The 27,847-nt window shown below is 48.5% G+C and overlaps 1 protein-coding gene across 3 annotated transcripts in view; it reads left to right on the top strand.

Annotated features, from left to right (window-relative positions):
- PLEKHH1 (pleckstrin homology, MyTH4 and FERM domain containing H1) overlaps nt 1-27,847 on the top strand; it is a 58,342-nt gene that overhangs the window by 13,425 nt on the left and 17,070 nt on the right. For 2 of the 3 annotated variants that reach the window (XM_018054048.1, XM_018054047.1), the window contains exons 3-11: nt 13,082-13,144; nt 14,047-14,196; nt 18,169-18,252; nt 19,754-19,835; nt 20,297-21,039; nt 23,695-23,773; nt 24,398-24,489; nt 26,709-26,859; nt 27,030-27,172. In XM_018054048.1, the coding sequence (XP_017909537.1) occupies nt 13,082-13,144; nt 14,047-14,196; nt 18,169-18,252; nt 19,754-19,835; nt 20,297-21,039; nt 23,695-23,773; nt 24,398-24,489; nt 26,709-26,859; nt 27,030-27,172 (1,587 nt within the window). The remainder of the gene's footprint in view (nt 1-13,081; nt 13,145-14,046; nt 14,197-18,168; nt 18,253-19,753; nt 19,836-20,296; nt 21,040-23,694; nt 23,774-24,397; nt 24,490-26,708; nt 26,860-27,029; nt 27,173-27,847) is intronic. The other variant, XM_018054049.1, reaches the window with a different exon arrangement.

Raw genomic sequence — 27,847 nt, 5'->3', positions numbered from 1 at the left:
ATGCTACAAATCTTCTTGGTCTTGCGTCACTTCTTGAGTCATGGGTGTTTGCAGTGGAGGTTCTCTTATCCCCCTAACACTTCTTTCTCAGTGTGAGAAAGAGATATTTTAGGAGAGTTGTTCTACATGTAGATGTATTTTTGATGTATTTGTGGGGAGGAAGGTGGTCACCGCATCTTACTCCTCTGCTGTCTTAAAGGTCCCCCTGATATTTTAGGAGAGGAGAATGGATATCCCCACCCTGCTGCTCACCCTCTGTTAAGAGTGTGAACTATGGAAGGCAGCCTGCTTGCTGGTGACAAGGACCCAGGCTTTGGAGCCAGACTACTTGGCTCTGCCACTTTCTAGCTTTGGGACTGAGGGCAAGTCCCTTTACCTCTCAGGCAAGGACACAAATGTCTACTTACGCAGGAAATAGGAAAGTCCTTAGTGAAAATGAATATGTTGATCCACATTGACTAAATACTTGAGAGAATAGCCCACAGTGAGTGAGAGTCCATGTATGCAACAAACTGGACTCAATCCCCCCGCCAAGAATTTCTAATGCACGTTGTTCCAACTGTTCTAAGAACTGTTGGCAAGACACTATAAAGTCCATGAATTCAAAACTACTTAAGGGAATTCCCTGGCAGCCAGTGGTTAGGACTCTACTTTCACTTCTGAGGACCCGGACAGTCCCTGCTTGGGGAACTAAGATCTCACAAGCAACTCAGTGTGCCCCTCCCCCACCAGAAACACACACACACACACACACACACACACAATACTATTGAAGACATGATCAACTAACTGAAAACATAAGACAAGGGCAGGACATCACCCAAGAAGAGCAGGAAAAGAACCGAATAGGACTGCTAGACATGAAAAATACTTGCACCGAAATGAAGCACTCAGTGGCTAGATTAACATCAGATAAGGTGCCACGTGAGACAGACCTCAGGAATGGAAAGATGGGCCTGAGGACATAACCCAGACTCGAGGGCAACACAGAGAGATGAAGACACAGGCTACAACGTGGATGCCAGAATGACAAGATCCTTTTTGAAGATTCCAGAAGTGGAGAAGAGAGACATGACTTCAAGAGATAATGCCTTTAAAGTTTCCCAAGTTGATGAAAGACCTGAAGCCTCAGATTTAGGAAACAGGATGAGCCAGGCAGTACATGTGTTTAAAAAATCCATTCCTTTTCATGTGACATTCCAGACAGAAGCAGCCTGGCTCCGGGGGAGATCTGTGCATGTTTGAAGGTGGTTCGCCCTCATGCCCACATTCCAGTCCCTTCCCTTTGAGAGCGTGACCCAAAGGCTGCCTTCATTCCTTCCACTCACATCCCATTGGCCACTTATTCATGTGGTTATATCCTGCCACCGAGAAGATTGGAAAAGTGTAGTCTTTATTCTAGATAACCATGTGTTCTGTTAAAAGTCAGAGCTTCTACCTATATGACAAATAGGGGGAGAAGAGAATGTGGGGAACAAATAGAAGTCTTTAAGTCTCAGTCACTTCAGTCGCTCAGTCATGTCTGATTCTGTGACCCCATGGACTGCACTACACCAGGCTTCCTTGTCCATCACCAACTCCCGGAGCTTGCTCAAACTCATGTCCATCGAGTCAGTGATGCCATCCAACCATCTCATCCTCTGTCATCCCCTTCTCCTGCCCTCAATCTTTCCCAGCATCAGGATGTTTTCCAATGAATCAGTTCTTTGCATCAGGTGGCCAAAGTATTGGAGTTTCAGCTTCAGCATCAGTCCTTCCAATGAACATTCAGGACTGATTTCCTTTAGGATTGACTGGTTTGATCTCTTTGAAGTCCAGGGGACTCTCAAGAGTCTTCTCCCAGCACTACAGTTTAAAAGCATCAATTCTTCGGTGCTCAGCTTTCTTTACCAACTCTCACATCCATACATGACTACTGGAAAAAAAATAGCTTTGACTGTTGGCAAAGTAATGTCTCTGCTTTTTAATAGCTGTCTAGGTTGGTCATAACTTTCCTTCCAAGGAGCAAACGTCTTTTAATTTCATGGCTGCATCACCATCTGCAGTGATTTTGGGGCCCAAGAAAATAAAGTCTGTCACTGTTTTCATTATTTCTCCATTTATTTGCCATAGAGTGATGGGACTGGTGTTTCTTGACTTCCTACTTTAGCATTCCAGTCCCCTATAATGAAAAGGACGTCTTTTTTGGGTGTTAGTTCTAAAAAGTCTTGTAGGTCTTCATAAAACTGTTCAACTTCAGCTTCTTCAGCGTTAGGTGGCTTAAAGCTCAACATTCAGAAAACGAAGATCATGGCATCCGGTCCCATCACTTCATGGGAAATAGATGGGGAAACAGTGGAAACAGTGTCAGACTTTATTTTGGGGGGGCTCCAAAATCACTGCAGATGGTGACTGCAGCCATGAAATTAAAAGATGCTTACTCCTTGGAAGAAAAGTTATGACCAACCTAGGTAGTATATTCAAAAGCAGAGACATTACTTTGCCAACTAAGGTCCGTCTAGTCAAGGCTATGGTTTTTCCTGTGGTCATGGATGGATGTGAGAGTTGGACTGTGAAGAAGGCTGAGTGCCGAAGAATTGATGCTTTTGAACTGTGGTGTTGGAGAAGACTCTTGAGAGTCCCTTGGACTGCAAGGAGATCCAACCAGTCCATTCTGAAGGAGATCAGCCCTGGGATTTCTTTGGAAGGAATGATGCTAAAGCTGAAACTCCAGTACTTTGGCCACCTCATGCAGAAGAGCTGACTCATTGGAAAAGACTCTGATGCTGGGAGGGATTGGGGGCAGGAGGAGAAGGGGACGACAGAGGATGAGATGGCTGGATGGCATCATGGACTCAATGAATGTGAGTCTGAGTGAACTCCGGGAGATGGTGATGGACAGGGAGGCCTGGCGTGCTGTGATTCATGGGGTCGCAAAGAGTCGGACACGACTGAGCGACTGAACTGAACTTAACTGATGGGACTGGATGCCACAATCTTAGTTTTTTGAATGTTGAGTTTAAGCCAGCTTTTTCACTCTCCTCTTTCACTTTCATCAAGAGGCTCTTTAGTTCCTCTTCACTTTCTGCCACAGGGTGATGTCATCTGCGTCTAGAATAATAGAAATAACAAATAGAATGTATAACTTTCCAATCAGGAGAGTAGCTACTGGAAATGGAATAAAACCTATTAAATCCAGGCAGGGAAGAGAAACAGGAATATAGAAAATAAGGAGTAAATACAAAGCACAAAATGCAGCAGTAGAAATAAATCCATATACAACATTGTAACTAACTATACTTCAATTAAAAAAAGGAGTAAAATCCCCAAATATATCGGTCATAAATAGACCTATACAAGAATGTCTATTGCAGCATTGATGCATGGAAAGTTGAAAATATTCTAAATGTCTGTCGGCGTGATTGGGTAACTATGTTGAGTGTATTTGCACAATGGAATACTACATGCAGTTAATAATGAGTCAAGTAAAGCTATATGTATAAGATCAACAAATCTCAAAAACCAACATTGAACAAAAAGGATCAGAAGAATATATATATACAAAAATACAGTTTATATATAAAGTATTAAACCTGCACAAAACAGTAATGTCTGTTGTTGAGGAGTGTTTACAAATGAGGTAAAAATGTAAACATAGTCAAGTGTAGGGTACATACATTTGAAAGGAGAGGAGTAACATTGGAGAGAGGAACACTGGAAGCGTCAACTGTCTGTAGTGGTTTATTTCTTAAAAAGTCAGAAGCAGATCTGACAAAAATTAAGATTTGACAAAGATGAATAGTGGATATGTGTTTTTTAAAAAACTATTCTCTATACGTTTCTGGTGGCCTGAAACGTTTCATGATAGAAAAATAAAGTGTTTTTAAATGCCTTCCTCCCCTATTCCCCAGTGGCCCTAAACACATTATAAATAAACATGTTCTTTTTCCACAGCCCCTTGGATCTGGGGAGGTTGAACTTCTATTGGGTTGGCCAGAAAGTTCACTCAGCATTTTCCGTAAGATCTTGCGGAAAAACCCAAACGAACTCTTTGGCCAACCCGGTATAATATCAGCCCTTTCTTTTCTTCCAGACTGTATTTGCTAAGTAACCAGAACTCTCTGTAAGTACCAGTACTTATCATCTAAGCAACCAGAACGCTCTCGCATAAAGACGCTGGGGACTCAGGCTGGGACTTGAGCAAAGAAAGGAGAAGCATATAGACTCAGGACAGAAGAGCCTGGGGGTGTAGGAGTGGAGAAGAGAGAGAAAGAAATCTTGACTAGGAATCATGGGCTGGAAGACTTAAGCAGGGACTAGGGCTGGGGCGTTAGCCTGACATCGGACCTCTTGGCAGGAAACCTTAAGGCCATAAACACTGTGTTGCTCAATGTTGGGGCCGCTCTTGTCATCTGCTGTCATTCCCCAAACCAGTAGGCCAGATTCTGCAATTCATTAGAGGTTTTCCCCAGTACATCAAGGTAAGTTTCAGGTCCTAGGAAGGGATGACCCAGATTCTCAGGAGAGCTCCGGCCAGGGCTGGGCCCTGGACCCCGTCTCTGTCGCTGCTCCCAGAACTTACTTCTTAGTCATCATCAGTACCCACTTGCACCGGGTGAGCCAGGCCAGCTGGGTCCCTTTGCCCCTCCCCCTCACCTGCCTGCCCCCTCCACTGCCACCGTTCCACACAGCTCGCCCACTGGCCAGCCCGCCCATGGAGATGGCACTGCCTGGATGACTGATGGCCACTCACTCACCGCTGGCAGTGGTGCAGGGCAAGCCGAGCCTGTGTGTCTCCCAGGGGACGGGCCCTGCCTGTGATCAGATGCTACCCACTGGCAGCTAAGGCTTGGGAACGAGCCCTCCTCCTTCCCCATCACACAGCATGCTGGAACCTGACTCCCTCTTTCATAATTGTCATTCGCCACATGGAATTGTTGTGCTGAAAACCAGATTTTTTTAAAGAAAGAAAAAATGTCAAGGCTGCCAGATAATTTCTTACCTATTTTGAGGGGCTCCAAAATCACTGCAGATGGTGACTGCAGCCATGAAATTAAAAGACGCTTGCTGCTTAGAAGGAAAGTTATGACCAATCTAGATAGCATATTAAAAAGCAGAGACATTACTTTGCCAACAAAGGTCCATCTAGTCAAGGCTATGGTTTTTCCAGTAGTCATGTATGGATGTGAGAGTTGGACTATAAAGAAAGCTGAGCACTGAAGAATTGATGCTTTTGAAGTGTGGTATTGGAGAAGACTCTTGAGAGTCCCTTGGACTGCAAGGAGATTCAACCAGTCCATCCTAAAGGAGATCAGTCCTGAGTGTTCATTGGAAGGACTGATGCTGAAGCTGAAACTCCAATCCTCTAGCCATCTGATGCGAAGAGATGACTCATTTGAAAAGACCCTGATGCTGGGAAAGATTGGGGGCAGGAGGAGAAGGGGACGACAGAGGATGAGATGGCTGGATGGCATCACCAACTCGATGGACATGAGTTTGGGTAGACTTTGGGAGTTGGTGATGGACAGTGAGGCCTGGCATGCTGCGGTTCATGGGGTTGCAAAGAGTCGGACACAACTGAGCGACTGAACGGAGCTGAACTAAACTGAACTGAACGGTGAGAGAGGGGAGGAGGTGGGAGGAGGGGAGATGGTTCTAGACCTTGTTTCTGCTGGGACGCCTCTCATGGTCCGCTGTGCCCTTGCCAGGGCCACCTATTCCGAGGCCAGGTGAACCGTGGACTCACTTTCCATCTGGCACAGGAGTCGAGGGAATGGCTCATGTTTCAGAGGTCGCATCCTGTCCTGCTTCTGAGAGCCTTTTTTCCGGCTCTGTTCTTGGTTGTGTTGAAGAAGTCACAGCTAGTCTGATTGATCTAAAGTGAAGTAAAGTCATCGCTCAGTCGTGTCCGACTCTTTGCGACCCTGTAGACTGTAGCCCACCAGGCTCCTCTGTCCAAGGGACTTTCCAGGCAAGAATGCTGGAGTGGGTTGCCATTTCCTTCTTCAGGGGATCTTCCTGACCCAGGGATTGAACCCAGGTCTCCCGCATTGCAGGCAGACGCTTTAACCTCTGAGCCACCAGGGAAGCCCCGATCAATCTAAAAGTTGATGTTGTCCTAAGAGCTGTATGTGTTAAAAGTCCCTTGGACTTTGTTCATTCTTGTCAACCTTATGCCTCAGTTTTCCCATCAGAAAAGTGGGAGTATGGCATCTATCTGCAACAGAGCTTTGTAGGAATTATCATGATGAGTACATGGCATCAGTATGAGGACTAAAACAAGTTTAACATTTTTTTATTTATTTACTCCCTCTCTGCTTCCAAAGGGGATTTGAGTGGATCTGTTAAAGAGAGGACTTTATGTAATAAAACATCCCTCATTTTTTAGCTTGAATATTTTTAACCGAGGCAGGTCTTCCTGAGGCCTCTTCTTGTGGGTCTGTACGCACTTCCTCTTTTTCTAGAATCCCTTACTAGTTTCTCCAGCCAAGGTTTTGAAATACAGTAACTCAGTTTTATATTTATATACCAAAAATTTGTACTTCAGGATTTTTTTTTTTTTGAGTGTATCAATGGTTCCGTTCAGTCCCTTAAACAAAGGAACAATGACTATTGCTCTTCCCCACTCTGACCAAGGATTATACAGAGGCAGCGATTCAGTTTAGGCACCAGCTTGACGGAGCAAGGATAGTTCACAGCCCAGAAAAACATCCTTATATACTTCAGAATTTGTGAGAAGGCCAGTACTGTTATATAAAAGGAGAACACTAGGGCTAATTAGGACTAGTTGGAAATAAAGTCTGCATAAAGTCATCACAGAATCAGCCTTAGCAGATCTCCTTGCTGATAGATCCGATTTGCCTTCTAGAACTTTTATTCACTATGTTTAAGGATGTGCATGCATATGTGTGTGTAGAGAATTTTATTGTATTCTCTTAACCCCCATTTTTTAACAAGGAAGACCCACTATAATATTTCCCAGGAACTGTAGTCTTGCTAGAGCTTTGTGCTCCTATAAAGTCATTTGAGAAGAGTCCTGTACCGATGGGGGCTTGGCCCTGGGATGTTTGCATCCCCAAAGGATCCCCAAACAGTTAGCTTTGCTTTGCATTCTGTAGCCGGTCTAGCATTTTTCAGAGAGTGGTCTGTGGACCACCCTCATCAGGATCACCTGGGGTTTTCTTTTCAAGCACATTCCTGGGTTCACGCCTCAGACGTGCTAAATAAAAACCTCTGTGGGCACAACCCAGGGATCTGTAACAGGATCCATGTGGATCACTATGCCCCTGAGGGTGTGAAATCTACTGCCACAAACTCCTGCCCCGAATGTGTCCTGGGCCCCATTCAGCCATCCTTCTAGCCTTGAGCCCTGTGAGCCTCAGAGGGACTTCTGGGCTGGGTGGGGCCATTGACAAGACACAGACAAGACTTAGGAGTCCCTTCTTTCCTGCCTCTTCTGCACTCGGACACCAGGGCAGCCCCACAGTTGTGTGTTTTATATATTTGGGAATAAGAATATGATTTCAAATGAACACAAGATTTGATATTAAAAAACAAAAAGTTGAGAATCAAGGTCTTTGATGACAACAGAATTAGAACCATTTAATAGCTAGCACTGGGGGTTGTAATTTCAAAGGCTTAACTAATCTATGAATGCAGAAGTTAACTAATCTTCTATGAACGCAGTGGGAGGGTTCTGGGGAGGATTCAAGGAATGTGCTATAGCTAGAGGAGGAAGCCAGGTGTCGCCAGAAGAAAAGGTAATTTTCGCGTGTCCAGGTCTCCTGCGTTTTCAGGAGAAGCTGAGAATCGGGGATTGCATTTTGGAGTCTGGGTTTTTCCAGGACATGAAATTTGGATGTGAGGGCCACGGTAGCTAAGGGTATAATAGACTCCGGAGCCCGTCCTCCGGAGTTTGAATCCTGGCTCTGCCTCCTGGCTGTGTGACGTTGGGCAAATTGCCTCATCCCTCTGTGTCAGTTTATCTGTACAACAGGGATAATAACAAGACCTGCCTCCTAAGATTGGGATGAAGATGAAATGAGTTGATACATGTAAAGTGCTTTAACCAGTGCCAGACACATAGCAAGTGGCCTTGTTTAGATATATCTGTGTTGGCTAAATGCCCACAACATGGTAGGTCTTACATGACGCTCTGTAGGCTAATAGCCCTGACTTAAAGCCATTCTTTCTGTAGATGGATCGTAAGCAGCATGACCAGGTAATTTATCATGTAAACCAGGAGACTTTGGAGAGAGAAAAGAAGGGTCTATTACTCATTATTCTGGAGGACAGGTGACCACAGGACTGTCCCAAGGAAACTGGTCTCCCTGGTCCTAAGCACCATCTTTGGTTGTGAAAATCCAGCAAGTAGCTTATATCTGCAAACTGCTCAGTAAGTGCCAGGTCGTGTACGTGAGCTGGCCGTGAGGCATCTCCTGTGATCTTCACCACAACCCTAGGAGGTAGACATTCATTACTGTTTTTTCTACTGGTGAGAAAACTGAGGCTCAGAGAGGTTAAGGAATTTATAAGTCACACTGTAGTGGAGCCAGCCAGGCTCCAGAGCCTTATTGCTTACCGGTACCATTCTCTTAAGAGGATGTGATGCAATGGTAAGAATGTTGAGCCCTTTTCAGAGGGATAGCTGAGACCAACCCAGCGAGGCTCTGGGCTCGAACCGCTGCTCAGCACGCAGGACTGTCCTGGGAGCACAGGAGGGTGTCTGCTGCCTTGTGGCCAGTATTTCACAGCACCACAAGGAGCTGTGGACATGGGGATTAAATACCAGGTCGGTGCCAAGAGCCTTTCATCAGGTCCCTGCAGCCTGTTCTAGGATGGCTTACAAGTCTCATGTGTAAGTCGAAGCTGGTGAAAGTGGATCCCGCCTAAAAGTCAGCCGCCCAAACCTGATGCCACCTTGGCTAGCATGTCACCCAGACTAAAAGGATAGCTGAGGACTCAGTCCTAGGGAACCCTCTGAAAGGAGAAACAGAACCCAAATAAGGAGGTCTGCCTGTAGCTCACCTTTTCAGATCTCCCAGTGTGGCCCTTTAAGTGAGTGCAGGGGACGATCTGCCATCATGAATTGCGTTGATCCTAGAATTAAGAATTTGAAAACTCCAAAATCGACACACAGGTATAGGCACAGTTGGGAGTGTTCCCCTGCAGCAATGGAGAAAATGTGTTTTCATAAAAATGGAGGGAAACATGATGTTAAAGATCTTCAGACAAGGATGACAGGATGTTAGTAATTGTTGGAGCATAGTCATGGATACATAAATGGTCTTTTATACTCTTCTCTTTTAAAAAACTACCAGATGTGCCAAATGGTTTCAATGTTCAGAAATTTATTTTCTGAACATTGAGAGAGTGCTCCAGCATAAAGGTGAATGCAGACTGCTTTTAGCTTTGAGTCTCGAGTGCCCTTGCCCAGTAGATAATAATGGCTGGAGGGTGGATGGTGGGGAGGACCACGTGGCAGTCAGGCCAAGGCTGAGAGAAGACCCTAGGTTCCAAGGGGCACCTTCCTTTCCATCTGCTTCTGTGATAGCTTACCCTGAACTGTGGTGTTGGAGAAGACTCTCGGTGTTGGAGAAGTCCCTCAGACTGCAAGGAGATCCAACCAGTCCATTCTGAAGGAGATCAGCCCTGGGATTTCTTTGGAGGGAATGATGCTAAAGCTGAAACTCCAGTACTTTGGCCACCTCGTGCGAAGAGTTGACTCATTGGAAAAGACTTTAATGCTGGGAGGGATTGGGGGCAGGAGGAGAAGGGGACAACAGAGGATGGGATGGCTGGATGGCATCACTGACTCGATAGACATGAGTCTGAGTGAACTCCGGGAGTTGGGGATAGACAGGGAGGCCTGGCGTGCTGCGATTCATGGGGTCGCAAAGAGTTGGACACGACTGAGCAACTGAACTGAACTGAATTGAAGGATATCTGACATTAAAAATTTAGGGGGTAAATTGTTAATACAGAGTCATTTATGGCTCTGACCAGTGTCCTTGACCACTCTTGACCCAAATGGAAATGCCCAAGTGGGAGGTAAGACTCGAATGCGTTTTCTTCTTCCCTCTACCATGGTTTCTTTTCTGTGTAAGGTCACGGATATGAATGATCATTTCTTATGGAAATCATATGTCTTCTGAGCTACAGAGCAGACGTCAGATCTAAATGAAACGTGAATCTAGGAAACTTGTCAAGAATCTAAAGCCTTCCCATTCAGTGTTTCATTGTGTTCTTAAAAATTAAATGCTCCTAGTAATTGTATTAGTTAGAAATGTTCCTGATGTGGGCAGAAATTTCAACCCTGGCTAGCTTAAATAGACAGGGCATGTATTAGGAAGGGCCCGGGACATATCACAGAACTGAAGGACTTACCTGATAATCATGACTTGGTAAAGTTTGTGCATGTTCTCTGTGCAGTCCCTTGACTCTCATCTCTGGCCTCTTAATCCCACATTTTGGCTTTCTGGGGAGAGAGAACCTGATTTGCTCCTGGACGAGTTGGTTCTGGTGCCCAAGGGGGAAAGATTATATAGTACTAACCTGGTCACTGGGTTATGTGTCAACCACCATCCCCACCCACCCCCCACCCCCACCACGTAGCATGTTTTTTGCACTATGCAACCATGCCTATCACCGTAATATTGGTTTATTCTATGCTGTTACCTCCCCCGTAGCTACGATGGCCCGAGGACTGTTTGATTTTGGAAAGGCCATCTGGCTATAATTGATGCCTGAGTCTGGCCAGAACCAACCCAGTGTCTCAGGCTTGAGTCAAGAGGTTCCATTATGATTATTAAACCCAGGAGAGGAACAAAAGAGGAGATGCAGACATCCTTGGACTGAGCACAGGAATGCTCATCAAAGATGGTCCTGTCCGTTGGGAGCCCAGCGAGCATTTTTGTCCCCTGGGTTGTAAATCTTGAGGTTTTATTTGGTATCCTCTGTCCTTTCAAAGGGAACGTGTACTGAAAACATCTGTCTCTCCCCAACTCCAAGGAGGAAAAAACGGATGAGGGAAGGTGGTCCTGAGAGCAGTTTCTCCAGGCTCTCTAACTTGAACCGCTCCTGGGTAACCCTCTTTTCACTGCCTGGCACCAGACTGGGGGACTTCTTTTCTTTTCCATCCTTTAATCAAGGCCTGAAAGCAGAATTTCACCTAGGCAGAAGAGAGATTGGGAAAGAGAAAATTAGTGGCTCGATTCACTGGTAAATATCGAGCCAAGGTCCGTGTTAGATGGAGAAAGTTGAGTAACCAGAGAAAAGGCCAAATCTGCAGAGATAAGGTGGGCGAGGACTGGACTAGCGCTTGGGACGTGAGGCCTGTCCAGTCGCATGGAGGACGCAACTGGGACGTGATGCCTCTGGTATGGTTTTCCTGCATACCTGTTGCCCTGGGACAAGGCATGGTGGGGAAAGCAGGAATTGACTCAACTAGGCCCTGGCCCGTGGCGTCTGGTTGGAGAATGGAATGTGCGATTGTGCTCTGCTTCCGCAGGGCCTTTATGTCACGGCGTGTGGTTTTGGCAGTGCCCTCTGAGCCCTGACCAGGGGGAGGGTGGGAGCTGAAATCCACTCCACTCGGTAGGCTGTAAGCTCGAGAAGTGGCAGAGATGCCCCCACTGCTCCTGAGCTGCTCCTTAGGCTTTAGCTTACATCTGTTCCTTGATGAGCTTCTGTGTGTAAGAGCATTGGTCCCTTTCCTTGGGCCAGTTGGCATGAGATTCCAGAATAGCTATGATCCTCAGACCTCCATGGGCAGCAAGAGAGAACTTTTAAGAAATGTGTCTTAAGCCTCTATTTAAGATTAAAACACTCAAGAAGGGGATATCTATGAATGCCATTTGCGGTCAGAGGCATTCTGAGAGGAGAGGAAGTATTTGTCGCCAGCCAGTGAGCCGTTCCCAGTGGGAGGGAACATCCTCATCCTGATGATGGGGGCTCACGTGGGAGCAGGCTCCACGTCAGACACGTGGCGAACAGTGGTGGGGCACTGCCTGCTGCCCGCTGCTGCGGGGAGGACGACCTGGGAGAGGAGCCTGAAGGCAAGAGTGGGGATGAGGACACCCAGGAAGAGAGATGGTGGCACTGCTGCCCCTTCCCGGGGCCCTCAGAGGGAGAAAGACCTTAAGTTTTCTCACTCACTGTAGAGAGGACAACACCTCTAGGCTCCTCAGCTGCCCCAGGCTTCAGGGCTACCTCTTGATGAGGGTGAAAGAGGAGAGTGAAAAAAGTGGCTTAACACTCAACATTCAAAAAACAAAGATCATGGCATCTGGTCCCATCACTTCATGGCAAACAGATGGGGAAAAAGTGGAAACAGTGGCAGATTTTATTTTCTTGGGCTCCAAAATCATTGCAGATGGTGACTGCAGCCATGAAATTAAAAGATGTTTGATCCTTGGAAGGAAAGCTATGACAAAACTAGACAGTGTATTAAAAAGCAGAGACACCATTTTGCCAACAAAGGTCCATCCAATCAAAGCTATGGTTTCTCCAGTAGTCGTGTACAGATGTGAGAGTTGGACCATAAAGAAGGCTGAACACCTAAGAATTGGTACTTTCGAACTGTGGTGCTAGAGAAGACTCTTGAGAGTCCTTTGGACAGCAAGGAGATCAAACGAGTCAATCCTAAAGGAGATCAACCCTGAATATTTATTGGAAGGACTGATGCTGAAGCTGAAGCTCCAATACTTTGACCACCTGGTGTGAAGAGCTGACTCATTATAAAGACCCCGATGCTGGGAAAGGTTGAAGGCAAAAGGAAAAGAGGGCTGCGAAGGATGAGATGGTGAGATAGCATCACCGACTCAATGGACATGAATTTGAGCAAAGTCTGGGAGATAGTGAAGGACAGGGAGGCCTGGCGTGCTGCAGTCCATTGGGTCGCAAAGAGTCAGACAGAACTGAGTGACGGAACAACAACCAGCGCTGCCATGGACATCTTTACCCTGACATTCTTGAGCCTCTTGCAAGGGGTAGTTTAAGCTGGCCTGTGTGTAGTGTCTGCAGAATTCACCTGTGTTGCCTTGATGCCGTGTTCATAGCAGGGACACCACACTCACATCTCATTTCCTCTCTGGCTGAGCAGATGCAGGAGCTGGAACAGAGGCTGCTGGAGGCAGAGCAGAGAGCAGAGAACGCAGAGACCCAGGTAATGGGGAGGAAATGGTGGGAGTGTGCAGGGAGAATGACCTTTCCTGACCCTTCCCGTGGACACTTATGGACACATCACACCAATGTAGTCCGCCCCAAAGAGACTTGCTTCTTACAGGGACGAGGAAAGCCAACAGTCACGTGTTAGACCTTCTGAACAAATAAAGGTGCCTGGGGCTTTCTATGGGCATGAGGGAATCTCGGGTAAGGGTCAGTACAGTGAGCAGATGTGTGGCATAGTCCAAATAGGCTGGGTTATGCTGAGGTAACCTGTGAAGTCTGACATGTCCACAGTTTATCATATTTAGTTCTCATTCATGACACCTCTAGTGAGGGTCAGCCAGGGATTCTGCTTCACACAGTGATTTGGGGATCCAGGTGAATAGAGTTCCGCATCTTCCAGCTGAATCAGCTAGCACATACAGTCTTCTTGGTTGCCATTGCAGGTAAAGATAGCTGGGTGCTTGTGCACCAGCTCTTAAATACTTCAGCCCAGAAATAATGCATCGTTCCACTCCGACCCATTGACTTCATGACTTCCACAGCCACCTAACTATAAGATGGCTGAGAAGTATTAGGAAGTTCATGAACATTCAATGAGCAGCAAATGCCTCTGTCACAGTGAGGTTGGAGCATTTCCTCTCCAGGGCTTTTTGTCCTGCCCAGCTTGTCCTTACTGGGGCCCCCAGAGTTAGATGGCCCTACACCTTGCTATTCCTTCCTCGTCAATTCCTTCTTTTTCCCAGATGAGGCTTCATAAATGGTCACTGAATTAATTGGCTCCCATTGCCCTGGGTAAGAGCTCTGCCTGGGAGTCACAGGCTGGGGCATCAGGAAGCATCCCATCCCATGTCAGTGGCATCGCATCCCCACCCTATGACAACGATTGGTACCTTCCAGGTGGGTGTGATGGAAGAGAAGGTGAAATTGTCCAATCTGATGAATGTGGACTCAGCAGGCAGCCTGCACCGAAAGTACCAAGAGTTGCTGAAAGCCATGCAGGGCAAAGATGAGCTCATCAGCGAGCTGGAGGCACAGCTGGAGAAGCAGGTAGGTATTAGTGCCCTTTGCACCAGCTGGAGCAGCTGCCCACGGCCCCTGAGCAGAGCCCCTCTGCTTCAGCCTCTAGTGGCAGGGGCTCACTCCCTCACCAGGCTATTCATCCGCATGGAGATGTAATTATTGGAAGGGGAATGAGGAGCCAGGCAGGGGATGTGGTGGGAAACGGAACTGGAGGCTGACTCATCTGGGTTGAATCCCATCTTTAGCACCTGTGACCAGATGACTTAAATTGCTGATTTTCTTTGTACACGTCTGTAATATAGGGGTTGTCATATGTCATAGGGCTGTCGGCAGAATGAACTCAGGGAGTCAGGGTACAGTGTCAGACACGAGGTTGGTGGTTGGTCAGGAGAGCTTTTCCTTCTCCACCACGTGCCCTGCCAACCTGTGGGACATGTAGTATTTGGAGCAGCACAGAGCCAGGCTGTCAGCCTCAGTTGGCCAGAGTTTCTCAATGCACCTGAGTAGGCAGAGACCAAGGTTGCTGCCTCCTCTGAAAAGCACATGGAACTGAGGAGAGGCCAGTGCCCGGTGTTGCAGCCACAGTCAGCACCTTTGTTCTGGAGAGGACATCTGGGACACCCCCCGCCACCAGTCCCGTACGCCCAGCTTCCCCGTCGTGATCTCATTAACTTCATCCTAATTCTGTCTCTCCCCTCTACCATTGGTCTTACCTACCCAGCTTTCCCCTGGTGCCAGAGCTTCATTGTTTCCAACAAAAAAAATACCTTCATAGCTTGGCCAGACAACTTGCAATTTTCCACATGTGCACTCTCTATGGAACTCCCAGCTGATCCTGCTAATGCCTTCCCACTGTCGCAGGCACACGCGTAACCATTCGCCAGTAGTCACTGAACATTTCCGCTGTGGGGGTGTACCTCTCACAGTGTGGGGCACCATGTCTTCCTGAAAAATCATGGGAAAGTATAATCTTGACACATGGAATCTTTCATCAGTTTCCCATTGATTTTAGGTTCCTGTCCTCTCTTTCGGCCTTGCCAGGTAGCACTGGTGGTAAAGAACTCGTCTGCCAGTGCAGGAGACATAAGAGACATGGATTCAATCCCTGGATTGGGAACACTTCTGGAGGAGGGCATGGCAATCTGCTCTAATATTCTTGCCTGGAGAATCCCCTGGACAGAAGAGCCTGGTGGGCTGCAGTCCATGGGGTCGCAAAGAGTCAGACATAATTGAAGCGACTTAGCACACATGCACATTTCTCTTTTGAGTGGTCCATAGTTAAAAGTGGCAGCATCTGGCATGGGTGGGCAAAATGCGTCCTGCTAGAGCTGAGGTCAAGAAAAGAATCCTTTCACGGTAATACTAGGACCAGATCAGAATAGGAAAAATGCTGTTCTGCAAGTCGGTAGATCTGATTTTAGTCCCAGCCAGGCCATAAACTAACAGAGGCAAGTCATTTCACCCTCTGGGCCTTAGTTTCCATAGCCACATAAAGATCAGGTTATCAGGCTAGGTCGGGTTGGCAAATTTTTTCTGTAGAGGGCCAAGTAGTAAATATTTTTGGCTTTGCAGGCCACATGGTCATTGTTGCAACTACCCAGCTCTGCTGCTGTGGCCTGGAAGCAGCCTTGGACAACAAAGAAATGAATGGGCATGGCCGTTTGGGGAGGGCCCAGGTGGAAGCCTGGAGTTGGCCTGTGGCCAGTCTGCAAACCTCTATGGGCTCCCCAACCTCCAGGATCTAGTGCCTGATGATCTGAAGTGGAGCTACTGTAATAATAATAGAAATAAAGCCCACAATAAAGTGCTTGAATTATCCCCAAACCATCCCTCCCATCCACTCACCCCAGTCCATGGAAAAATTGTCTTCCATGAAACTGGTCCCTGGTGCCAAAAAGGTTGGGGACCACTGCACTAGAAAAGCTTACCAGTTCTCCAGCTCTGAAATATTGAGTCAGACATATTCATAGCCCCATCTCATTTCCACCAACCCTCTTGTTGGGGCTTACATCCATCATCTTACAGTTTTGAGGCCATTTTCCCCTAGAAGGGCAACCAAAGTCATTCTAGGTGGTCTCCGAACGGCTGAGAATATACCAGTTGTCTCCATGCTCTTTAGAGCAGGGAACTAGCACTCGTTCTGGAACGGGTTGATTGCCTGCTCCTCAGGCGCCGTGCTGTGCACATTCTGTCCCTTCATCCTCAGGATGATCCGGAAGGGAGATGTGTCATTGCCCATTTTAGGGATGACATCACCAGGGGCTGATGGAGCCCGCACAGTGCTCGGCAGCAAATCAGCCTCAGAGGCAGAGGCAGATCCCCAAAGCCTGTATTTTGTTCTTCCTTAGGCCGCTGTTCTTTAGATGCAAACCTCACTTTTCAGTCACTTTATAGTGGTCCCTCTGTATCCACAAGGGACTGGTTGCAGGACGCCGCATAGATAAGATCCACGGATGCTGGAGTTCATTATATAAAAGGGCGGAGTACCCTTTTATATAGAAAACGGTATATAGAGATCCTCCACATCTGTGGAATCAGGTCTGTGGTTGGTTGAAGCTGTGGATGCCAACCCCACCAGCAGGAAGAGCCGGCTGTACTCCACCCTTTTATCTAATGACTTGAGCACCCACCCAGATCTTGGTATCTGCAGGGTGTCCTGAAACCAGTACCCCAGTACATACCGAGGGATCACTGTATACTATTGATTATTTTGAGGGAATTGCACTCGTGCTAATTTACTTAATTTTTTGCTTTTTAACTGTAAAGGTAATACATGCTTATAGTAAAAAATACAAATGGACCAGAAGGATATAAAATGACGGCATTTTTCCCTCTGGCATCGTCCTTCATTTCCATTCCTCGCCACTAATCACTGTTCTTTGTGACCATTTCCTGTGTATCAGAGCACAGCGTTCCATTTTCATTTTGTTTATTCAGCCAAACTCTTGTTTGTGGACTCTTAGAGGTTATTTCCAGTTTTGAGGGTTTTTCTGTTTTTGTTGCTTTATCAAATACTAATGCAACTAATGATTCCTAAGCAGTAGATTTGTTAGATCAATGGTATGGACATTTGAAATGTTGATAAATACCGTCAAGTGTTTCCCCCAAAAGGCTTTGCCAGTTTATAGGAGATGAGCTGTTTCCCAACACCTTTGATAATTAGGGGCTATGTCAGACTTTTAGGTTGTGTTAGTCTAGTCACTTTAATCTGCATTGTCAAAATTATAATTAAGATTGCGCAGCTTTTCATGGGTTTCTTTACCTTAATTTTGCTGTTGATCTCCTATTCATATCCTTTGCATAATTTATTGGTTTGTTCATTTCACATTATCCCCTTTGTATGTAAATCATTTGTGTTGCAAATCATCCCCCAATTGGGTTTTTTTTGGGGGGGGGCTCTATGCTGGGTCCTCGTTGCTGTACAGGTTTTTCTCTAGTTGTGGTGAGCAGGGGCTCCTCTCTAGTTACAAGCACGGGCTTCTCGTTGCAGCGGCGTCTCTTGTTGCAGAGCATGGGCTCTAGACCACATGAGCTTCAGTAGTTGCAGCTCCCAGGCTATAGAGTACAGGCTTAATGGTTGTGGTGCACTGGCTTAGCTTAGTTGTTCCACTGCATGTGGGATCTTCTCAGACCAGGGATCAAACCTGTGTCTCCTGCATTGGCAGGTGGATTCTTTACCACTGAGCCTCTAGGGAAGCCATCCAGTTAGTCTTTTAATTTTGTTTAAGGGCATCTTTTTTGGGTTGTACAGTAATTTATAGTGATGATGAAGATTTGTTAGTCTTTTCCTTCATGGCTATTTGGGATTTGTATTTGTAGTATGCTTAGGAAGGCCTCTCCCACTTTAGAAGATTTTCTAAAAATTCATAAATGAATATATTTTCTGTATTGGCTCACCTCCATCCTGTCCAGGAATGTTTCTTCTCAGGGCCTCCCACCTCCGTTTATTCACTAAACCAGGGACTGCCATGACTAATAAAGGCCCTTTCCATCTTGCAGAAGCAGATGAGAGCGGAAGAGGCAAAAGTTGTTCAAGAAAAAGCTGCAAAGATCAAGGAATGGGTGACCCTGAAATTAGCGGAAGTGAGTTAAAAGCTGGTCTGGGAACACCTGGAGGGACCTGTGTGGGGTTGCTCTGGTCCCCCTGTGTGTTTCTGCTTCCATCTGTATTCCGGGTCTTGCCTGCCTTTCATTTTGTTAACTATTTGTCCCCCACTCAGCTTAGATGCGGAGACACTTCACTTTCCCCCTCCTGTTGTCAGGGCTGGATTTCTCTTGAGCTCCTGGTTAGCTTTGTGTCTGGGGAGAAGGAAGGATTTTCCCTTCTGAGAAGTCCCATCAGTTTCCCTCAGAGAAGCACTCATGGTCCATACCCTCCACCCTCTGTCCTCGCCATTCTTTTTAAGTTTTTTTTTTGATGGTCAGATATACATAAAGTGTACCATTTGAGCTGTCTTTAAAGTGTACCATGCAGTGGAATTAAGTACATTCACAGTGATGTGTACCCATCACCATTATTTCCAAAACTCTTCATCACCCCAGACAGAAACTCTGTACCATTAGTCACTAACTCCCTATTGTCTCCGTTCTACTTCCACCTCTGTCCATCTCTTTTCATAGTTTTCATCACTTGCTACAGCTTTATTTAGGAAACTCAGGACTAGAAGCTATAGCACTATGGAAAAACGAAAAAAGCTCTAAACAAAAGGAAAGGGAATTAACGTTTGGAGAGGAGCAAACACTCATCGTGGCTTCCTCTTTCCTGACACAAGTGACCCACACCTGCGGGAGGTAGCTGCTCATTTTGCCTCTTGTCCCTTCTGTGGATGCACATCTCAGGCCACCTGCTAGACTACAAGTCCTTGGGGACAGAGCTCACGCCTGTTACTCCATCTTCCACAGCCCTGACCTCTTGCTAAAAGAAGCTCAGTAAAAGTGTGTTGGCTTTCATTTCCAAGAAAATGCAGCCATTCTGAGGCTGGATCTCATGGATGGTGTGTTAAGCAAAAGAAGCCAGACAGAAGTCCACCTCAAAGAGTTCTATCTACATAAATTTCTAATGGGTACAACTGCATGAATGTGCATAGGGATGCATACTTAGACGGTAAAATGCAGAAAGCAAGGAAATCAGTCTCAGAGACTCGGAAGACTTGTCTCCTCGGTGGGCAGGGAGGATGGTGTGGCTGGGGAGGGATGAGTCTCAGTTGCCTGGGGTGCTGGCAGATACCTCTCTCTTAACCTGTGTGGCGGTCACATGATTGTTCATTTCACAATCATTTGTTAAGATATTCATTGGTGTGGAATGCGTTTTTTGTGTTATATTTCACCATTTTTTGGAAACGTTAAAACAACCTAGGAAAGAAAGCCCGAGGGCTCCCGAATAGAATCTTGTCCCAACCAAAACCAGGGAGCCCAGAGGGGAAGGCAGAGGTCAGGGCTCCCAGAAGAGTCATCAGTGGATTGAGTTAAGGGCACCATGGGTTCTTTTTTGAGGATTTAATCTTTGAGAAGGATTTTAATCTCGTTTTGAATTATTTGTCTAAACCTATAGGCTTGAGTATTCTAAATCTTCATTTTTCTTTAGCTTGAGATGGAGAATCAGCACCTGAAAAGCTGTAATCAGCACCTGGTGGAGCAGGTGGGAGCCCTTCAATGTGCACTGGAAGGTAAGTGGGCCAGCCTGTGCGGGGACTGGGGAGTGGGGTGTGTGTGGAGGGGGCGGGGGCTTGGGGGGAGGGTGGGGGGTGGGGTGTGTGGAGGGGGCGGGGGTGCTTGTCTATGTGGTGGGTAGTGGACTGGGGGGGGGGTGTGGGGGGGGGGGGGTGCTATGTGGGGGGTGGTGGGGGTGGGGTGTGTGGGGGGGGGGGTGTTATGTGGTGGGTAGTGGACTGGGGGGGGGGGGTGGGGGGGGGGGGGTGTTGTGGGGGTGGGGGGGGTGGGGGGTGGGGGGGGGGGGGCTTGTATATGTGGTGGTAGTGGATGGGGGGTGGGGTGTGTGGGGGGGGGGGGGTATGTGGGGGTAGTGGACTGGGGGGGGGGTGTGGGGGGGGGGGGGTGCTTGTATATGTGGTGGGTAGTGGCTGAATTGGGGAAGCTCTTAATATGCCTATATTTGCCCCAACCACAGCTCTTCAGATGTCACCTTCAGGGAAGCTGTTGGTGGCCCCCCAGGGAACCACAGAGCGGGAGTCTGTCCCTTCAGGACCAGGAGCCCAGCCAGTGGGGCAGGACAGTGGTCCTCCGGCCCAGGGTGCCCTGAAGGCAGCTATCCCTGCACCTTTTCCAGGTGCCCTGCAGAGCAAAGACTCTGTTCCTAAAGCAGGAAGCCCTGTGGAGGATTCTAGTTCCCGGACAGTCCACCCTGGAGCAACATCAGAGGCCAAGACCCTTCCACTTCATTTGGGAAGACAGGGCTCTCCTGGCCAGCTGTGCCTGACGCCTCGCACCCCCAGGCATGGTCTGGCCTCCTGGGGTGAGGGCCTGGTCACTGCTCAGGGAGGGACGCTCCCTCGGACGAAGACTTCTGCCAAGGAAGGTGGCCCCGGCTGCAGCCTGACCCTGCCAAAGGCCCGGGCTCCCAGCACCCTCCGGGACAGCATCCAGCTGGCCAAGCGGCACCACAGCCAGCCTCAGGCAGGCCCTGGGCACTTCAGCCATGTGGTGTGCATTGAAGTGGGGACCCTCTCAGCCTTCCACCCCCCCAGCCTTCCCAAGGGGGTGGTCAGAGCTGAGCCCCGGGAGGAACCAGAGAAGATGGAGATGGAGGAGCAACCCCCCGTGGGGAAGAAGGAGGCCCAAGGAACAGAGCTGGAGGAAGTGGATTTGGAGAACAAACCACCCACACCCCCCTTGCACCGCTTTCCATCCTGGGTAAGAAGCTCCCTCAGGGACAGGACAGAGGGGCCTGGCTGATGATATGACCACTTTTTTGGTGCCCAGACCACCCCACCCACAAGGGGTGGAGCAAAGATTTATGATGATCAGATGGTGGCCAGCTGTTTCCTGAGCTTGGGCCACAGCCAAGCTGCGTGCCTGTTTTCTCGTGTAATCTTTGTGCCTCTCCAAGGAGGTGCGGTGTGGTGGCTAAGAGCACCTAGGATCAAACAAGGATTGAATCACTAGCTCTGTGAGTTAGCATGAGCTGCTGAACCTCTGTGCCTCAATTCCCCTTTCTGTAAAGTGGGGATCGTAGTACCTGCTTAAATGGCACCCCACTCCAGTACTCTTGCCTGGAAAATTCCATGGTTGGAGGAGCCTGGTAGGCTGCAGTCCATGGGGTTGTGAAGAGTCGGACACAACTGAGCGACTTCCCTTTCACATTTCACTTTCATACATTGGAGAAGGAAATGGCAACCCACTCCAGTGTTCTTGCTTGGAGAATCCCAGGGATGGGGAATCTGGTGGGCTTCCGTCTATGGGGTCGCACAGAGTGGACACGACTGACCCGACTTAGCAGCAGCAGCAACAGTACCTGCTTTCCAGGGTTGCCCTGAGGATTAAGTGTGTTAATGTGTATTTGATGAGTAGTTGCAGCAGTGGCTCACAGCAAGGGGAGAGGTTGTTGGAAATAGGGCAGGGGCCATGGGAGGTTAGAATACCACCAGAACCATTCCTCCTCTTGTTCACTGCTATCTTGTAAATCCAGATGCTTTAGAGTCCTAAAGCAGAGGTGGACAGTCAGGGAGCATTTGGCAAGAGGGCCCAGCTCCTTCCATCCGTGAGACAGGATCACTCTTGTCACTTTAGGGAACCATAATGGCCATAAAACCCAACATCTGTTCTTGGGTGGGACCAGCTGGGCAGTAACCACAGGGGAAAAATTGAGACTGAAAATTGGGAGAAGGCCGTTTCTCAATCTGAGGGAGTCAGATGGACTTATTTGCTGATTTAGAGTTCCTTTTTCTGATAGTCTGCAAAATAACCTTGTGAGTTAGCCATTGTGTACTATGTGCTCAGTTGGTTCAGTCGTGTCCCACTCTTTGCCACCCCATGGACTGTTAGCCCACCAGGCTCCTCTGTCCATGGAATTCTCCAGGCAGTAATACTGGAGTGGGTTGCTATCTGCTTCTCCAGGTGATCTTCCTGACCCAGGAATCAAACCCACGTCTTCTGTGTCTCCTGCATTGGCAGGCGGGTTCTTTACCACTAGTGCCATCTGGGAAGTCTGAGTTAGGTATCAGGTAACCTTCTATGAAACACTCTTGCATTTGTTTAACCTAAATCCGACAAGTTTCACTTTCTGTCTGTGAAGTCAGAGGCCTATCTGTAGTTGAATTCCACAACCACTACTGGCAGGAATAATCTTTTTTAGGCCTGATTGTACCTTTTGGACCCAATTTATCTGCCCTACATAAGCAGAGAATTCCCTGCCCCAGCCCAGTGCCTCCCCCGCCCCGTAATCCCTTCTTGCTGCCCATCACTTCCCTTCCCTTGCCTGCAGGCACCGCAGGCTCTCATCCCAGCCCTTGCCAGCCCATTCCTCCCTCCTGCACGTGCCCCAGCACTGCCACTCCTCTCTGGAGTGGCCTTGATGTAGCATCCACCCCGCTTCCCACCCCAACCCCAAGAACCAGGCCAACAACCTTTCCCAGTCCCTGTGCCTCACATGTCACCTGAAGGGGCCTTTGTTTTCCCTTTACCTTGAGTGGAAAAAGAGATATGGAAAAGGATAAGTGGGACTTCTGGGTTGTTTGGGAGGGATCTGGACCCTAAGGAAAGCTCCCCAGGCCTGTGGGCCTGCTTCAGAAGCAGGGAACCCTGAGGGGCAAGGGAAGAGTTGGGGTGGGCATTCCTGTTGTCTTCTGTACGATGATTTGACATTGTTGCCGTAGGGAAAAAAGATGTCTCAGTTTTCTAACTGGCTTACAAAAGGGCACGTCCTTGCCCTGGGACTCTCACCTCCTCGCTGTCAGTGCCCCAGCTTCTAGAGTGCTAAGATGCAGAGAAGCAGGTCCTGGTCCCCTCTCCTCCTGAACTTCTTGCCCCAAGGGGAAGGGCCGCAGCGAGGAGGGGAATAAATATCACCTGATGAGCCCTGGCTGTATTCTAGGCATTAGATGTTTTTGTTGATAATATTTGATTGTCACAACAGCCTGAAAGGTATTATTTATTACACCCATTTTGGTTGGTTGGTTTTAGTCACTAAATCGTGTCCAACTCTTGTGACCCCATGGACCATAGCCCGCCAGGCTCCTCTGTTCATAGGGATTTCCCAGGCAAGAATACTGGAGTGGGTTGCCATTTCCTTCTCCAGGGAGTCTTCCTGACCCAGGGATCGAACCTGGGTCTCCTGCATTGCAGGCAGATTCTTTACCAACTGAGCCACCAGGGAAGCCCACATTTAGAGCCTAGGAAGGTGAGGTCCAGAAATGATGTTAACTTGCCCCAGATCCCCCCACCCCTACCCTTGGAGGCTAAGCGTGAATGTGGACCCAGGCCTGCCCGCCTCCAAAGCCAAGGGCCGGGATGGGCACAGGAGTGGGTGGGGTGCGTGGGCCCTGACCCCCTGCCACTGCCCTGTTCCAGGAGAGCCGGATCTACGCTGTGGCCACGTCCGGCATGCGGCTGTCTGAAGTGCCTGTCAGAAGTAATGCCACCAGCTGCGGTGAGTCCCAAGTGGCTCCTGTGGCGGGCAGGGTGGGCATGCGCGGAGGAGAGGACTCTGAACTACGCCCAGGCCAGGTCACCTGCAGCCCATTCCTTCCCACAACAGGTGAGGTTCAGGTGAAAGCATGTGGCCAGGGCTCCCTTGGAGGGAGAAGGAAGCTGCAGGGTTCTGCTCTTCAAGTGTAGGGTGGGAGTGGGCGTGAACGGAGTTGTAGCCAATTACAGAGATGGAAGGGGTTTTGGAGGCGGGGCCTCCAGCAGCCGTCCACCTGCGCTGGCCTTCCCTGCCGCAGTGCAGGGACTGTGGGCGGAAGCAGCCGCCACCCCTTGCTGTGTGTGGCTCCGGAGTCACCCGCCACAGCGACCCCACAGTGATGCGAGCGCCTAGTAGTCACATGGCGTGTAACTCACCTTGGCAAGAGTGGGACTGAGGAAGACCTTGGCCCTCATCCTGCTATCTGTCACCGGTCTTTCCGGCCTGTCTAGAGTGCTGTTTGTTTCAGGGAATGCTGTCTATGCGGCTCTCTCTCCTCCTGACGCCGCTCAGGTCTCTGCCTCCCTCCCACCCCTTCCTGGGTTATGTCACCGGAGTGAATCTCATTCCTCTCTCCTGCCCCTCCAGCTTCAAGCCCTCCTGCCCTGGCATCACCTGGGCCATTCTCTGGCCTTGTCTACAAGAATGTCACCGTGCCTGTCTACACAGCCCTGAAGGGGGTAAGAAGCCGCTGTTGGAAGAGGGATTGTCCTCCTCCAGAAAGGCCTTCCCTTCACCTCCTGACCATCACCCGTATCTGCAGGGGGTGGCTGGAGTCAAGCTCTAGGGTCAGGCCTCTGAATACACATGTAACTCTGGGCAGGCAGCTCAGTGCCTGCTCCACTCCCCCATCCCCACCATATATCATTTTATTTATCTTTCTTAGATTTTTTAAAATCTATTTTTAATTTTTCTTCCAATTTTATTGAGGTAATGGAAACCTAATAAAGGTATTGCTGTGCACCAGGAACTCATATAATATAGTGTTGTAGGTCAATTATACTTCAAAAACAAAGAAACTCATAGTAAAAAAGAGATCAGACTTGTGGTTACTCAAGTGGGGGAATTGGATGAAGGTGATCAAAGGTATAAACTTCTAGTTATAAGAACTAAGTATGTAATGCACAATATGATAAATATAATTTACAGTGTTATATGTTAATACACGAAAGAGTAAATCCCAAGAATCATTTATCACAAGGGAAAGGTTTTTTTTCTGTTTCTTAAATTTTATATCTATATGAGATAATGGATGTTTTTTAAGCTTATTGTTGTAACCATTTCGTGATGTATGTAAGTCAAACTATTATGCTACACACCTTCATCCAATTCCCCTACAACACTATATGAGTTTCTGGTGCACAGAAATGTCTTTATTAGGTTTTTATTAGAAAAATTCTACATTTACAAAAATGTGAATCATTATGATGGAGGGCAAAGTAAAAAGTTAGAGGTTAAACCAATGCCTGCTCCACCTCTTCTCATCTTTTCACACGTCTGTCCCAGAGACCAGTGGGATATTCCATCCTGAACTTTTTTTGTGTTCAAACATGTATTCCCATATATACTCCCATAACTTTTCTACATTAAAAAAAAAAAAACATTTATTTATTTGGCTGCCTCGGGTCTTAGTTACAGCACATGGAATTTTTGCTGCATCGTGTGGCAGCTTTCATTGTGGCACGTAGACTCTTAGTTACTCCATAGCATGTGGAATCTTAGTTCCCTGACCAGGGATCAAACTCACATCACCTGCATTGCAAGATGGATTCTTAACCACTGGACCATCAGGGAAGTCCTTCTCTATATATATATTTTTAACAAAAATCAGATATTGCTGCAACATGATGTTTTCATATACTTTTTGGTCTGCTTTTGTTACTGTTTTCTGAGATCATAACAGTAATACTTTGTAAAACTTGTTTGTAGAAGGATAAAAAGCCCAAAGTGAAATTTCCTCTTACATTGCTTTTTCCTTATTCCTAACCCTGGAGGCAACTATCACTGATGGTTTGGTGTTTATTCTGTAATGTTCTCTGACACATTTACAAATTTTCTGTCCCTCTCTTAGATGCACACACACAGAGGATGACATCGTACATGTCAGTCTGCCTGTTGCTTTTGCACCCAGCCATGTGTCAGGTCTCCCGGCCCCGCCTCCACAGGCAGCACAGCTCTGCCTCCCTTTTAAGGGCTGTCCAGTATCCCTGGTATAGATGCCCCATAACGACTTTAACTTGTCCTCCCCTGATTCACAGTGTGGGTCATCTCTATCTTTCTCTAAAATCAATGTTGCAATGAACATCACCTTGCAAATACTTCTCTGTGCCCTTATATATACATATTTCTGTAGGACCTAGTTCTAGAGGTGGAATTTATGGGTAGATAATATGTATGTTTTAAATTTTGACAGGTAGTGCCAAATAACCTTCTAAAAAGATTTTATCACACTATAGAGAGTATCCTTTTCCACACAGTTGCCCCAACATTGAAGTAATTGGTCTTTTAAAATTTTTACCATGATCTCTGGATTTGTCATCCCCACCCACTTTTAAAGCTCCGGTCTCACCCTTGGCCGTTGGTGTGGTGTTCTGGCCCCCTAGTGGCAGGGAGCAAGGGTCCCAGCGGCCAGGTGTTCAGCCCCAGTGGGGCAGCTCCCCTGGGGATCACGTGGTGTGTGGGGGAGAGAGAAGCATGGAGGTGAGGATGCAGGGGCAAGGTGATCAGGTCGGGAGGGGACAGTTGTCTTTTGGGTGTCCCAGCTGGATGGAGGCGTCCCCATGCGCTAGACAGGCTGTGTTGGCCACACCCGGGGCACATGGAGCTGGAGTGAAAGTGCAGGTGGGTGGGGGCTTGCTTTGCAGCAGGAGCTGCAGTGGGGAGGGGGCCTGTCTTGCAGAAAGCCACGCAGATCAGCACAGTGCCCTTTGTGGATGAGTCCTCTGGGTCCGATGATGACTGCAGTTCCCAGGCGAGCTTCCGAACTTCAGTCCCCTGCTCTGAGTCCAGGAAGACCAGTGGACTAGGCAGCCCCCGGGCCATCAAGAGAGGTAGGGAGGAGGGGGGTGGGAGGGGTATGAAACAATGGCGGGCACCTCCTCTCCTCCCATGGGGGGTCCTACTTGGGGGTCCTTGGTGGGTGAGGAAGGCCCTGCAGTTCCTGGGCTGGGCTAGCCGGGAGGGTGTGGACCCAGGCCTGGACTCCTCTTCCCTTGGATAGGCGTCTCCATGTCCTCACTGAGCTCCGAGGGTGACTACGCCATTCCCCCGGATGCCTGCTCCTTGGACAGTGACTACTCTGAGCCTGAGCACAAACTGCAGCGCACCTCATCCTATTCCACCGACGGGCTGGGCCCAGGCGGGGTGAGCTGGGAGCTCCGCTCCCACCCCACGGGGCCGAGGCAGGGCTGGGTGGGAGCGGACCGCCAGCACAAGACCCAGGCAGCAGCTGTGGCGTCCCTGGGACTGGCAAAGGGACAGCGGGGCCTGGGGGCTGCCACTGATGATGTGAGGCCTCGGGGAGTAGGCGGGGGGTATGCAGTTAGGAGGTCAGGTGCACTCAGACCCCATCACTATAGCCCAGGGGGCCCAGTGGGGCAGGAGGAGTTTACACGTGTTGCCTCTTTAGCGCCACGCTGACCGGGGTTGCTGAGTGCTAACAATGTATTTATTGAGTGCTTAGTGTGCCGGGCACCGTGCTCAGGGCTCTGCATGCAGTGTCTCATTTGTCCTCACGGTCATTTCAGGCTTATTACCCCAGCTTGCGGATGAGAAGCCTGAGCCTCAGGTGTGCTGCTGTGCTCCAGAGCCGGCAGTGAATCCAGGTGGCTCGTCCCCCAGCCCTCGCTCCACACCGCTGTGCTGCCCTGGCTTGTCCTTCCCTTTCCACTCTCCTCCCCCACTCAGCTCATGTTCCCCAAACTTCTCCCTCTCTTCCTTGCTGCCTGGAATGGCCTCCTTCCTCCTCTGGGCTCATCTCGAAGGAAAGGCTGATTTCCTTCCAAGGCTGGTTCAGGTCTGGCTCCTGCTGGAAGCCTC

This window comes from Capra hircus, chromosome 10, assembly GCF_001704415.2.
Source record: "Capra hircus breed San Clemente chromosome 10, ASM170441v1, whole genome shotgun sequence".
NCBI classification, from domain to species: domain Eukaryota; kingdom Metazoa; phylum Chordata; class Mammalia; order Artiodactyla; family Bovidae; genus Capra; species Capra hircus.
This window is presented reverse-complemented; position numbering and strand designations above follow the sequence as displayed.